This window comes from Elephas maximus, chromosome 7 (assembly GCF_024166365.1).
Source record: "Elephas maximus indicus isolate mEleMax1 chromosome 7, mEleMax1 primary haplotype, whole genome shotgun sequence".
Classification (NCBI taxonomy): Eukaryota; Metazoa; Chordata; class Mammalia; order Proboscidea; family Elephantidae; genus Elephas; species Elephas maximus.
The window spans coordinates 44,844,509-44,858,904 of NC_064825.1; the positions used below are offsets into that span (position 1 = coordinate 44,844,509).

General features: G+C 38.9%; 2 protein-coding genes across 3 annotated transcripts in view; both read left to right on the top strand.

Annotated features, from left to right (window-relative positions):
- Positions 1-14,396, top strand: part of PAK1 (p21 (RAC1) activated kinase 1) — a 361,730-nt gene that overhangs the window by 250,594 nt on the left and 96,740 nt on the right. The window lies entirely within an intron of this gene.
- LOC126078847 (glycerophosphodiester phosphodiesterase domain-containing protein 4-like) overlaps positions 1-14,396 on the top strand; it is an 80,341-nt gene that overhangs the window by 9,105 nt on the left and 56,840 nt on the right. The window contains exon 9 of the mRNA XM_049889664.1: positions 8,059-8,209. Coding sequence (XP_049745621.1) covers positions 8,059-8,209 — 151 coding nt within the window. The remainder of the gene's footprint in view (positions 1-8,058; positions 8,210-14,396) is intronic.

Sequence of the window (14,396 nt, forward strand, 5' to 3'; positions counted from 1 at the left end):
CTGATTGAAGTCAGGAAAGGTGTGCATCAGGGTTGTATTCTTTTACCATACCTATTCATTCTGTATGCTGAGCAAATAATAATGAGAAGCTGGACTACATGAGGAAGAATGGGCCTTCAGGATTGGAGGAAGACTCATTAATAACCTGAGTTATGCAGATGACACAACCTTGCTTACTGAGAGTGAAGAGGACTTGAAGCACTTACTAATGAAGATCAAAGCCCACAGCCTTCAGTAGGGATTGCTTCTCAACATAAAGAATACCAAAAGGACACGAAAAGAGAGAGTGGAGGGAGAAAGCAGGCTGTCTCATTGGGGCGAGAGTAATTGGGAGTGTGTAGCAAGGTGTATATGGGTTTTTGGGTGATAGACTGACTTGATTTGTAAACTTTCACTTAAAGCACAATAAAAATTATTTAAAAATAAATAAATAAAAAAGAAAGAAAGAAAAAATCCTCACAACTAGACCAATCAGCAACATCTGATAAATGAAGAAAAGATTGAAGTTGTCAAGGGTTTCATTTTACTTGGATCCACAGTCAACAGCTATGGAAGCAATAGTCAAGAAATCAAAAGATGCATTGCATTGGGTAAATCTGCTGCAAAGGATCTCTTTTAAGTGTTGAAGAGCGAAGATGTCACCTTGAAGACTATGGTGTGCCTGACCCAAGCCATGGTATTTTCAATAGCATCATATGCATGTGAAAGCTGAACGATGAATAAGGAAGACGCAAGTGGAATTGATGCCTTTGAATTGTGGTGTTGGCGAAGAATATTGAATATACCATGGACTGCCAGAAGAATGAACAAATCTGTCTTGGAAGAAGTACAACCAGAATGCTCCTTAGAAGCAAGGATGGCGAGACTGCATCTTACAAACTTTGGACGTGTTGTCAGGAGGGATCAGTCCCTGGAGAAGGATATCGTGCTTGGCAGAGCACAGGGTCAACAGAAAAGAGGAAGACCCTCAACGAGGTGGATTGACATAGTGGCTGCATCGATGAGCTGAAGCATAACAACGATTGTGAGAATGGGTCAGGACGGGGCATTGTTTCGTTCTGTTGTGCATAAGGTTGCTATAAGTCGGAACCGACATGACGGCACCTAACAACAACAACAGTCTTATTGTTTCTCTTTTGTATGTGACTTTTTGTTTTTGTTGAGCTGTTCTCAGGATTTTTCTTTGTCTTTGGTTTTTTTTTGTTTGTTTTAGTGAGTGTGGCTATGATATGCCTTGGGTTTTTCTTTTGGGGTCTCTCCTCTGTTGGGTTTCTTGACCTTCCTGAATGGCTATCCTTCCATCTTTCGTGATATTAGGAAAGTTTTCTCTCAGCAATTCCTCAATGATCCTCTCTGTGGGTTCCATTTTCTCCCCTTGTTCTGGAACTCCAATCACTTGCAAATTTTTGCTTTTGATTGTATCCCACATAATTCTCAGGGTTTCTTCATTTTTCATCATTCTTTTCTCTAATTTTTCCTCAGAGTTGTACCCAAGTGTTTGTCTCCAATTTTGCTGATCCTGTCTTCCATCTTTTCAGTCTTGCTCCTCAGCCCTTTTGTGACACTGTTCATTTGTGAAATTCCCGTTATTTATCTTTTGGATTTCTAGTTTTTTTTTGTATGATTTCTAGTTGTGAATATATTGGCATTTTGTTTCTGTACTATTTTCCTGAATTCTTCCATTTCTTTGCCTTTTCCATGAATTTGCCTGTTTTTTTCCTTATTTTTGTCTGTTTTCCACTTCAACTCTTGGATAGCCTGTATAGTAGAGATTTGAATTCCCTATCAGATAGTTCTAGTGCCTTTTCTTCTGCTGTAAAGTTATCTGCTGTTTTGTTTTGGATGCCTACTGGAATCATCCTGTCCTTTTATTTTCTATATTTTGATATTGTCTGCTGTCTTCGGACATTCATTAATTAATTTCTTTATTGTAGATCTGTTTGTTTACTCCTGCATTTTTGTTTTATTTAATTATGTCTGAGCAGGCGGGCTGTGCGTTCTTTGTTGTTTGCTCGTTTGTGGTCACAGTACTTTTCACTTCCTTGTCCAGTGGGCGGGGCCAGTCACTCAGCTATGGTGCAGCAGGGCAGGTCCAGCCAAAGGGGAAGGGCTGGAATGGGTTGTTTGTGGCACATATTAGGGTGAACAAGGCAGGCCAGGATTCAGCGCTTGGCAGGTTTCGGTAGACCGTATCTGTACTGCTCGGGGGTGTGATGTTCAGTGAATGGTGCAGGTAGGCAGGAAGGAGGGGGAAGGTTGTGATGTGTGGAGCTTATATGGGTATGGGAAAGACAATACAGACAGAGAGAAGCAAGAGCCAAGAAAATAAAATAACAACAAAAAAAGATTGCTAGGGGAGTTTGCCATTGGAGTGGAGAGATGAGAAACCCAGAAATGGAGAAAAATAAAAAGGAAAAAACAGGGAAAAAAGAAAAAAAAATAACTGGATAAAAAATTGGAGGAAAAAAAGGAAAACCCCCAGTGGTCCCACAGGTGCAGCTGAAAAAAACCATGGAAGTGGCTCCCAGACTGCGCAATATTGCTTGGCTAGAGGGGGTACAGTTGTCACACAGAGCCAGGTATGTAGGAGACAGGAAGAGAAGGTAAGTATAGAGAGATGAGAATTGAGAAATGAGAGTGACAGAAAGGAAGAAAGAAAGAAAAAAGAAGTGCCCCACAGGATCCCACCTACACAGCTGCACAAATTGCAGCAGCGGCTCCTAAGCTGTGCAGTGCAGCCTGGCTGGTATGGGCTCCCAAGCTATGAAAAGAAAAGAAACAAATAAAACAGAACAAAAGAAAGCAAAAAAAAAAAAAAAAAAGCCTCGGGGATCCCAGCAGCGTGGTGTTGCGTCCTGGGGAAGTGGTTCCCCAGTGGAGTGGTGCTTCACAGGCTTTCAAGAGGAAGCAAAGATGTCACATGCATTCAGGTGTTCAGGAGAAAGGAGGGGGAGGTGGTGGGAGGCACAGAAGAAACAAAAAGAAATTGGAAAAAGCAACAGCAGCAACAAATGGCACTCAGGTAGCCATCCAGTGTGGGTGGGGTGGATCTAAGCAGCCCAGGGTCAAAGCAGTTCCCTCAGGGCCAGGAGACTGCAGCTGGTGGGAAGCAGAGGAGGCTGAGGGCAGGGGAGGTAAGAAGGGTGGGAAGTTAGAAAAGCATATATCGCTGGTTACCAGGTGCTCTGTCACCTGCTGGGAACTTCATGAAGCTGCTTTCCCATACTCCCTGTACACTGATCTCTGATGTGGGTGGGGCAAATCCAGGCAGCATGGATGCTGCACTTCCCAGCCCATGGAGCCACTGCCAGCCAGGAGGCACGGAGGTAGAACAGCGGGGAGAATATGGGGGATGGGAAACATATATCACTGGTTACTGGGTGCCCTGTCTCCTGCTGTGAGCTCCGTGAAGCTGCTTTCCTGTGCTCCCTGGCTGCCTATCTCCAGCAGGAATCCGATATGGTGAATCCGTGCTGCGTTAGCTGATAGGGGACCACCGCACATGTTTCTCCTTGCTCTCCATCCTTTGCCAGTTTATTATTCCCTTCAGTGCTTGGCTGAGTTCTTTATCCCTTAATTTGGCACTTAGGGTTCCAGGACTGACGTTGGTCTCTGTTTTGCTTAGTTTTTCGGGTCTTTGCTATGCAGGGACAGCATGGTATTTGTCTCTGTGGCACCATGTTGGCTGGAAGTCTGATAAGGTATTTTGATAAAAAATTTTTTAATTTTCATAGGGTCTCATTTGTTTATTTTGTCTTTCAGTGTTTGTGCTTTTGTTATTATATTAGAAAATCCTTGTTAAAAGCTAGGCCTAACAACATTGTCCCTGCATTTCCTCCTAAGAATTTTATGGTTTTACTTTTTACCTTTAGGTCCTTCATCCATTTTTAATTTGTTTTTGTATATGATGTGAGGCATTGATCCTGTTTCATTTTTCTGCATGTGGAAATCCAATTTTCCCAGCACCATTTACTGAAGAAGCTTTTCTTTCCCTGTCAAATGGACTTAGTACCCTTACCAAAAATCAGTTGACCGTAGACGTGCAGGTTTATTTCTAGATTCTCAGTTCTATTCTAGTGGTCTATATGTCTATTGTTATTTGTCTCTATGCTATTTTGATTACTGTAGCTGTATAATATGTTTTAAAATAAGGAAGTGTGAGTCTCCTACTTTGTTCTTCCTTTTGAAAATTGCTTTAGCTATTGATGTCCTCTTGCCGTTCCATATAAGGTTGAGGATTGGTTTTTCCATTTCTATGAAGATGACTATTAGGATTTTGACTGGGATTGTATTGAATCTGTAGATCACTTTAAGTAGTACTGACATCTTAACATATTAAGTTTTCCAATCCATAAGTATGGAACATTTTTGCATTTAAGTATTCTTTAATATTTCCAGCAGTGTTCTATAATTTTCATTGTATAAGTCCTTCATATCCCTGGTTAAATTTATTCCTAGGTAGTTTATTCCCTTAGATGCTATTGTAAATTGAATTGTTTCTGTAATTTTCCTTTCATATCTCTCATTGCTGGTGTATTAGAAACCCAGTTGATTTTTGTTTGTTGATCTTGTACCCTGCAACTTTGCTAAATTTCTCTATTATATATCTAGAATTTTTCTTGTGGACTCTTGGATTTTCCATATTCAGGATCATGTCATCCACAAATAGAGATAATTTTGCTTCTTTCCCAATCTAGATACCTTTTACTTCTTTTATTGAGCTGTCTAGAACTTCTAATGCAATATTGAATAGAAGCAGTGAGAGCGGACACCCTTGTCTTGTTCCCAATTTCAAAGGAAAAGCTCTCATACTTTTTCCATAAGGTTAGCTGTTGGCTTTTCATATATGCCCCAAATTATATTGAATGATTTCGCTTCTATTCCAATCTTCTTGAGGTTTTCATCAAGAAATAGTATTAGATTTTATCAAATGCTTTTCTGCATCTGTAGAGATGATCGGTCATGTTGTTCTTTTCCTTTGTTCTATTGATGTAAGGTGTATTATGTTCATTGATTTTCTAGTGTTGAACTATCCTTGTATTCCTGGAATAAATCCCATTTGGTCATGATGCATGAATCTTTTAATATGCTATTGAATTCTGCTCGTTAGTATATCGTTGAGGATTTTTGCATCTATATTCATAAGGGATATTAGCCTCCAGTTTTCTTGTAGTGTGTTTATCTGATTTTGGTATCAGGCTTATATTTGCTTCGTAGAGTGAATTAGGGTGTATTCCTGCCTTATCTATCTTTTGGAAGAGTTTAATCAGGACTGGTGTCAGTTCTTCAGCCTGTTGCTGTATTGAGCCTCATACACATTGTTACTAATTTTTCTTCAAACAATTATCTTTTTAAGAGATTAAAAAATGGGAAAAGTTTTTTTTTTAATATTTATCTACGTATTTATCATATCCTGCAGTCTTCATTCTTTTGTGTAGATCTGTTTTCAATTGATATAATTTTCACTTTGCCTAAGCAATCCTTTAAATATTTCTTACAGAGCAGGTCTGCTAGAAATGGATATTAGTGCCTTTTGTTTGTCTGAAATATTTTCATTTTACTTTCATTTTTGAAGAATATTTTTACTGAATGTAGAATTCTAAGTTATCAGCTTTTTCTTTCAGCATTCGAATATGTTGTTTTATTGTTTTTTTGACTTACATATTTTCTAATGAGTAATCTGTAACAGGAAACCCTGGTGACGTTGTGGTTAAGTGCTACTGCTGTTAACCAAAAGTTCGACAGTTCAGATCCACCAGGTGCTCCTTGAAAACTCTATGGGGCAGTTCTACTCTGTCCTATAGGGTCACTATGAATCGGAATTGACTTGATGGCAACGGGTTTGTTTTTTTTTAAGCTGCGATAATGATTATCTTTAAATTCCACTGTGATAATGATAATCTTTATACCAGTGTAGACACATGCCTGTTTTTTCTCTGCCTTCTTTTAAGATTTTCTTTTGTCGCTGATTCCTTACCAATTTGATTATGGTAATCCTTAATATGGTGTGTTTGTGTGTCTGTGTTTGTACACTTGTATTTATTCTGTTTAGAATTTGTTGAGATTTTTGGATCTGTTGATGCATAATGGTCATCAAATTTTGAAAAATTTTAACTTTTATTTCTTCAAATATTTTTTGTGCTTCACCTCTCATTTTAGGATTCCAGTTACGCATATGTATTTCTGCTTGATTTGTCTCACAGGCCACATCGATATGCTGTTCTTTTTGTTTCAGTCTTTTTTCTCTGTATGCTACAGCTTGGAGAGATTGTATTGCAGCATCTTCAGATTCACCAGTCTTTGCATTATCTGTTGGTAATTTCATCCAGTGAAAAAATTTTTTTGTTGCTATATTTTTCACCTCTATGATTCCTATTTTTAAAAATGTATTTTCCATTTATTTCCTCGTATGGTTATTTGCTTTACATTTATTATTTATATATTTTTTTATATTATTTAATATCCTTGTCTACTATCATCTCTTTCATTTTTGAGTTTTCTCTGTTGAGTAGTTTCTGCTATTATGGGTCAGTCACCTTTTATTTTTTTTGCTGCTTTGCGTGTCTAAGTTTTGGTTACATACTGGACATTTTGATTTTACATTGCTGGGTGCTATTTTGTTGTATTCCTTTAAAGGATGTTGGACTTTTTTCTAGGAGGCAGAAACATTTGACTTCTTAGATGTTTGTTTTCAAGCTCTTTTATGATGACTCTAAATCTAAATTATTCTAGATGTCAATTAGCCCCATTTCTAAGGTGTGGTCCTCTGGAGTGTCTAATGAATATCCCATACAAACATTAAGGTGTCTCCACTCTTCTTTTTACTCTTCCTAGAAGGAACTTGAATGATTAACACCCGTGTTGGCTCTGAAAACTGTTTGGTTTAGATCTTTCTGGTACTTTTTCTTTTCTTGCCAAGTTGTTCTTGCCAAGCTTTATAGAGTTTTACCCTACATGTATACAGATTGGTATTAGGCCATAGACTCAAGGGACTTCTGTGAAGATTTCTGGAACTCTTTCCTTCCAATTTCTGTGGGGATCTGGCTCACAAATTCCAGCTGCCTTGGCCTTTCTTTACTTTGATTTCTTTCTCCTCATTTTAGGTTTTCTGTGTGCCACAGTCACTTGCAGTAAGAAAGTCTGAGTATTGGTAGGGATTATCATATTTATTTTTTCTCAGAGAACATAATACTGTGCTCCCTGTTGTCCACTGACTGAAAAGAGTTATTTCCTTTATTTTGTCTAGTTTTCCAGTTGTTCATGGCTAGAGGGTAACTACCAAACCTGTTACTCTGTCGTGGCCATTGTACAAGTTCTCTTCATAGATACTCTATTGAGAAGGCAAGAGAGATTTTTTTTTTTTTTTAATAGAAACAGAGATTCCCCAAGGCAAATAGCAAATAGCAGGACCAGAAACTTGTCTAGTGATACCATATGATGTGAGAGTTCTAGACCTAGGGCAGGTGCTAGACAGGGAAAGAGTCAGAAAGACACAAAGATTATGTGGACACCTGCTTACTATGGTCCTGGGGACCTCAGGACTCACACTTTCACTCACCCTACTCTCAGGTCACTACTATACCTGCTGCTTTCCTGGCACTGGAAATACCCTGAATAGAGAATCTGCTCTTTCACCATCACTAATATGATTTTTATACATCATGAAAAAATATTGATACCTAGGGCAGGAAAATATTGACATTAAAGTATAAATGACTCTTATTTAGTGCTTTACTGAGGTTTGTGAGGGAGGAAGGAACCCTAATAAGACTTGTGACGTTGGTAGGCTTTTGGAGATCTCTCTACCAAGAGGAAACCCCGATGGCATAGTGGTTAAGAGGCATGGCTGCTAACCAAAAGGTTCTCAGTTTAAATCCCTGAGGCGCTCCTTGGAAATCATACAGGGGGAGTTCTGCTCTGTCATGTGGGGTTGCTATGAGTCAGAATCCACTTGATGGCAGTGGGTTTGGTTTTTTTTTTTCTCTACCAAGATAGCTGTATTCAACTTACCTACACTTTTTTTTTACACTTACCTCTCTTTTTTCCCTCTGTCTGCAGTTACGATAGTGTGCCTTTCCTCCTGCACGACCATGACTTCAAGCGAACAACTGATATCGGGGAGGTGATACCCAGTGCTTCCCTCAAAAGAAGTGAATTCTACAAGTGGGATTTCATATCGACTCTGAATGCAGGCAGATGGTTTTTGAAGGTAATAGAAAGATTAAGACAGAGTCCTCAGCTCAACAAACCTGCTTTGAATCTCTCTGCTTGCGCTGCTCTTTGAGATAAGACCATTGGTAAAGATAGGCAAGTATACACACAGTTTTATCCCAGTTTGGTAGCAGGGTTCTAGCACTGGCAGAGGGGCTTTCTAGTAATTCATTCAGTTGAATTGCTGCTCTCTACATTTCCTGGAAAGTCCAAAGACATACGTGTAAACTTGTCGTATAGTTCCTTTTCGTTCAAGCATTTCCTAAAGTTCTACAGGATGCCCCCCAGGTACAGTAGTCCTAGCTTATCATGTACAGTAGTCCCCCCTTATCTGCAGGGGATACGTTCCAAGGCTTCCAGTGGATGCCTGAAACCATGGATAGTACTGAACCTTATATATAGTATGTTTTTTCCTGAACATCCATGCCTATGATAAAGTTTAATTTAAAATTAAGCACAGTAAGAGATTAACAACACCAACTAATGAAATACAACAATTATAGCAAAACAGTGTAATAAAAGTTATGTGAATGTGGTTTCTCTCTCTCTCTCTCAAAATATGGCACCGTACTCATCCCTCTTCTTGTAATAATGTTGAGAACTTTCACCTTTTCACTTAAGCCTTTAAAGGATGAATTTTGGGGGAAACTTTTTGGTGATGCCATATATTTTCATTAATGGCAGGGATGCTGAATCATTGTTGACAGTTATTTATTATTTCAAAAAAGGAGGTGCTAACATCAAGCGGGCCATGTTTATACCATGGCCCAGGAAGTGCATCACACTTCCTGCTTACACTTGAGCCATACTCATACTTATCATACTCAGCTTTCCAAAATTATACACAAAATACTAAGTAAACATTGCACTTGCTGCACATAATTGTTATCAGTTTAATTTTGAATGAAACATTAGAAGATACGGGGTGACACATAAAGGCACTTTGCAGTTTCCGCACGGAATTGTTCTTTGAGTATGTTTCTTCTGAGTGCTACCTTCTCTGCATCACCTTCTGGTTGTCTTAACTGGGAGATGCTCTCCATCAGTGAGGTGAGGACTTTATAAAAGATGTCCTAAGGGAGGTGACTAATACAAGTGGGCCATATCGGTCCCATAGCCCAGCAAGTACATCACAAACTATTTTCACCCTGAAAATAACTCAGTACTTGAATATTTCTGAGTACTGATAACCATACCTTCCCAATAACGCAACGGAAATAATAAACGTCTTTGCAAGCCTTATACCTTATCTCACTGTACAGAAACCAAAAGACACAAAAATTTCACATAATCACTCCTCCAAGAAGCATTGCCTTATCCAAATAGGTCTCAGCACTTTTCAGGCTGTTGCACCAGTATAGCCCTACGCACTAAAGTGGCTCAAATGTCTGCCAAAAAACCTCCAGGAGTGGAAAATGTAACAGGGACATATATGTACCAGCACCCTTAAAAGGAAGCACTTTATGGTTTCTCTTTGGCATATCCAAATTGCCAGCATCACTTCTTAATCATTATTCAGTAAAATAAGAGTTCTTGAATGCAAGCACTGCAGTACCACAATAGTCGATCTGATAACCGAGTTGTCTACTAAGTGACCAGTGGGCAGACAGTGGATACCCTGGACAAAGGGATGATTCGTGTTCCAGGCAGGATGGAGTGCAATGGCTCAAGATTTCATTACACTGCTCATTTAACATTTTTGAACTACGTTTGACTGCAGGCAACAAACTGTGGAAAGTGAAACTTTGGATAAGGGGAGACTATTGTACATAGCATTTTACCAGGCATTTTGAGTAGCTCACAGTTTTATATATGAGGAGGACTAGAAACATAACTATTCTTGATTCCTTCTTCTTGCCATTCAACATATATTTATTGCATACCTACTGGGTACTAGTGTGCATATATCCAGCGTTAATAAAGGTCACAGGGTAGTATAAGAAACAGACAATTACAATACATTGTGATAAGTGCTAAAGGAGTATTTCAGGTTGCTTTGGGAACACACAAGAACAGCTTCTAACTTTAGTATGGTGAGTGGTGATGGGAAATTCTAGAATAAGGAGGTGTATACACCAATAATGGGTGTGATAAAATTTAAAGCAAGGGCTGTGTGATAAGTAATTTTGAGGCATAAATGAATAGTTCTACTTGAGAGGGTTGGAGACTACTTTGTGCAAAGATGTCATCTCTTCTGCGGGAAGATGATTACTCTACGGGAAACCATGAGTATTGATGGTAGTGTGTTTCAGAGATCACAGCATACTCGAGCAAGAGGGATGTGGTGTGTGTATATGAGGGAGAGGGAGAGCAGGCGGAAAGGGAGAGGCGGAGAGGAGACAGAAGAAAGATGGCAAGAGTCTGGGAAAACATTTTGAAAGGTGATTTTAGGAATTCTTAAATAACAAGTTAGTTTAGAATTATTCTTGAAGATTTTTAAGTGGGGAAAATAAAAGGTCGTATATGCATTTGATAAAGCTCAAACCTGCTTTCTTAAGGAAAACAGAACACATTTTCCCAGCTTGTCTTGTGGCGAGGGTGAATCCCTGTGACCTAGGTTCTGCCAATCAGATGTACTCATTTGAGAATTTGATTTTGAAAGTAAGCATCTGAACAGGATAAACACATTGCTGTGAAGTCAATTCCGACTCATAGCAACCCTATAGGACAGAGCAGAACTGCCCCATAGGGTTTCCAAGGCTATAATCTTTACAGAAGCAGACTGCCACATTTTTCTCCCACGGAGCAGCTGGTGGCTTCAAGCAGCTGACCCTTCAGTTAGCAGCTAAGCGCTTAAACACTGTGCACCAGGGCTCTTATGAACAAGATAGACAGTGGATATTCATATTTCTGGCATATGCGTCAATAGATACAGTAGCATAATTGAGGGGAGGGGTCAACTGTGGCACTAGCTTTCTTATCAGGTAACAGTGCAATTAAGAAAGTGAATTTTAAGGTATTTTTTATTGTGCACTAAGGGTGGAATGGAATTTTATTTATATTGGATGTGATGGGTTATTAGATCCTGTTTAATGTAAAAATAGTGAAAAGTGAGGAATTACATAGGGATAGATTTATCTACTGAGACTCCACTTAAGATTCATTCTGTTGTTGTTAGGTGCCTTTGAGTTGCTTCCGACTCACAGAGACCCTGTGTACAACAGAATGAAACACTGCCTGATTCTGTGTCATCCTCACAATCGTTGCTATGTTTGAGCCCACTGTTGCAGCCACTGTGTCAGTCCACCTCATTGAAGGTCTTCCTCTTTTTCTCTGACCCTGTACTTACCATGATGTCCTTCTCCAAAGACTGGTCCCTCCTGATAACATGTCCAAAATATGTGAGATGAAGCCTCAGTCTCCCATCCTCACTTCTAAGAAGAATTCTGACTATACTTCTTCCAAAACAGATGTCTTCATTTTTCTGGCAGTCCATGATATATTCAATATTCTTAACCAACACCGTAATTCAAAGGTATCAATTCCTCTTTGGTCTTCCTTATTTGTTGTCTGGCTTTCACATGTATATGAGGAAACCAAAAATACCATGGGTTAGGTTAGGTGCACCTTAGTTTTCAGAGTGACATCTTTGCTTTTGAACACTTTCAAGAGGTCTTTTGCAGCAAATTAATTTCTCATTAAACATTTAATACACACATTGTTTTGTGACATTGGCTGCCAATACGGTGATGTATCAACACTCTCCTTTTCTTGATCTTGGGTTCCCCATTTCCATTCGTCCCAACTTTCCTGTCCCTCCTGCCTTCTTGTCCTTGCCCTTAGACTGGTGTGCCCATTTAGTCTTATATATATGGTTGAGCTATGTGTATTATTGTTTGTTTTATGGGCCTGTCTAATCTTTGGGCAAAGGGTGAACCTCAGGAGTGACTTCAGTACTGAGTTAAAGAGTGTCCAGGGACAATACTCTTGGGGTTTCTCAAGTTTCTGTCAGAACACTAACTCTGGTCTTTTTTTGTGAGTGAGAATTTTGTTCTACATTTTTCTCCACCTCTGTCTGGGACCCTCTATTTTGATCCCTGACAGAGCAGTGGGTGGTGGTAACCGGGCACCATCTAGTTGTTCTAGGCTCAGTCTGGTGGAGGTGTGGTAGTTATAGTCCATTAGTCCTTTACTAATCATTCCCTTGTATCTTTGGTGTTCTTCATTCTCCTTTGCTCCAGACACGATGGGCCAACTAACAGGCTTTTAAAACCCCAGTTGATACTCACCGGAGTCGGACGTAGAACTTTATTTTTTATAAACTATGATTTTTTTTTTTTATGTTATGCCAGTCGAGCTAGATGTTCCCCAAGACCATGGTTCCCAGGCCTCAGCCCAGTAGCTCGGTCTCTGAGGGCGTTTGGATTGTCTGAAGTTTCTATGACTTTGCCCTGGTCTAGATGTGCTAACTTTCCCAGTATCATATACTGTCTATCTTACACCTCACCAAAGTTACCACTTAGCTACTATCTAGTTAGGCCTTTTGCAGCATATTTGCCCAATGAGACATGTCGTTTGATTTCTTGACTGTTGCTTCTACAGGCAATGATTGTAGATCGAAGTAAAATGAAATCCTTGACAACTTGAATATTTTCTCCATTTATTGTGATCTTGCTTATTGGTCCAGTCGTGAAGATTTTTGTTTTTGTTATGTTGAGGTGTAATCCATACTGTATGTTGTAGTCTTTGATCTTCATCAGTACATGCTTCAGATCCTCTTTGCTTTCTGCAAGCAAGGTTGTGTCACCTGCCTATCGCAGGTTGTTAATGAGTCTTCCACCAGTCCTGATGCCGTGTTCTTTGTGTAGTCCAGCGTCTTGGACTATTTGTTCAGCATAAAGATTGAATAAATATGGTGAAAGGATGCAGCCCTTACACACACATTTTCTGACTCATTCTGTTAGCTAGTGTAAATACAAGAGATAGCTGAAGGTAGATTTGTGATTACTGTAGCTTCTCCAAATATTTGTCCTCTTGAAGTACATGGCCTATAAATGCTGCTTCTGTAAGTTAAAACAATAGGATTACTCTGATATTCCAGGTTTCTCTGTATATGTAGGATCTGTAATATAATTACCATCATAGATGAATAAATAGATACATAAAAACTAGAGATGCTCCATTAGCATGTGTATTTTGGATTAGTCAGCCATAGCGAACATCTTGGCTAATGCATATTCCAGATGAGAAGGCCGTTATTGTATCTGACATATAATTTATGGCTTGGAAAAGTCTTATTAGGATTTGTTGAATTAAACATGCTCCTAAAATTGAGCCAAAGTTTCATCTGGCTGAGATGTTTGATCGAGCAGGGAGGTTGATGAATGAGTGGTTGATAATTTTAATTAATAGATGAGTTTTCATATGTTGGTTACTTGATGGTCCTTATAGTTGAAAGACAACATTGGTTTTCATGTGACTGGTCATGGTTAAATTCCACGTGACAGCTATGATATATTTAGGTATTTTAATTACTAGTTTTCAAGATTTTCCTCCCAGAGCATCTTCTGTCTGTGAATGTCTTGGGTTATTTGGAGGTGGTAGAGTTGTTTATATTATTGTACTAAATTTTGGTGAAAATTTTCAGGTTACTACTTTAGTATATTTAGGTTGTATGCTTGTAATGTTGCGTTATACTCTTACTATGGCTACTGAGCAATATCCTGAAAGTTGAAGATCACATATGAGTATTTGGGTCTTTATTTTTAGGTTGGATTGTGGAGCTTTCTTTGCTTGCATAACAATATGGTCAGAAGGTGGTTGAAGTGATGTTGGCATGTGATTTAAAACATTTATAGAACTGGGTAATTTTTGTTGGTGGAGAAACTGATTTTGTTTGTGAAGGTTAGGCTGGTGGCTTTTTGTTGGATGGGCATATTCATGAGGCATATTGGTCTGCAGTTTTTTTTCTTTTTCTGACAGTGTTGTTACCTTGTTTTGGTATTAGGGTAATGGCCTCATAAAATGAGTTGGGAATTCCTCTGACCTCATCTATTTTCTGGAAGATACTGCATAGAATTTATTCTTTGTATGTTTGGTAGAGTTCAACAGTGAACATACCTGGGCCTGGAGTTTTCTTTGTTGAAGGTTTTTAATTATAAATTCAGTTTCTTGACTAGACATAGGGCATTTCAGATTATCTCTTTGTTCTTGAGTCATTGTTAATAGTTTGTGTGTTTCTAGGA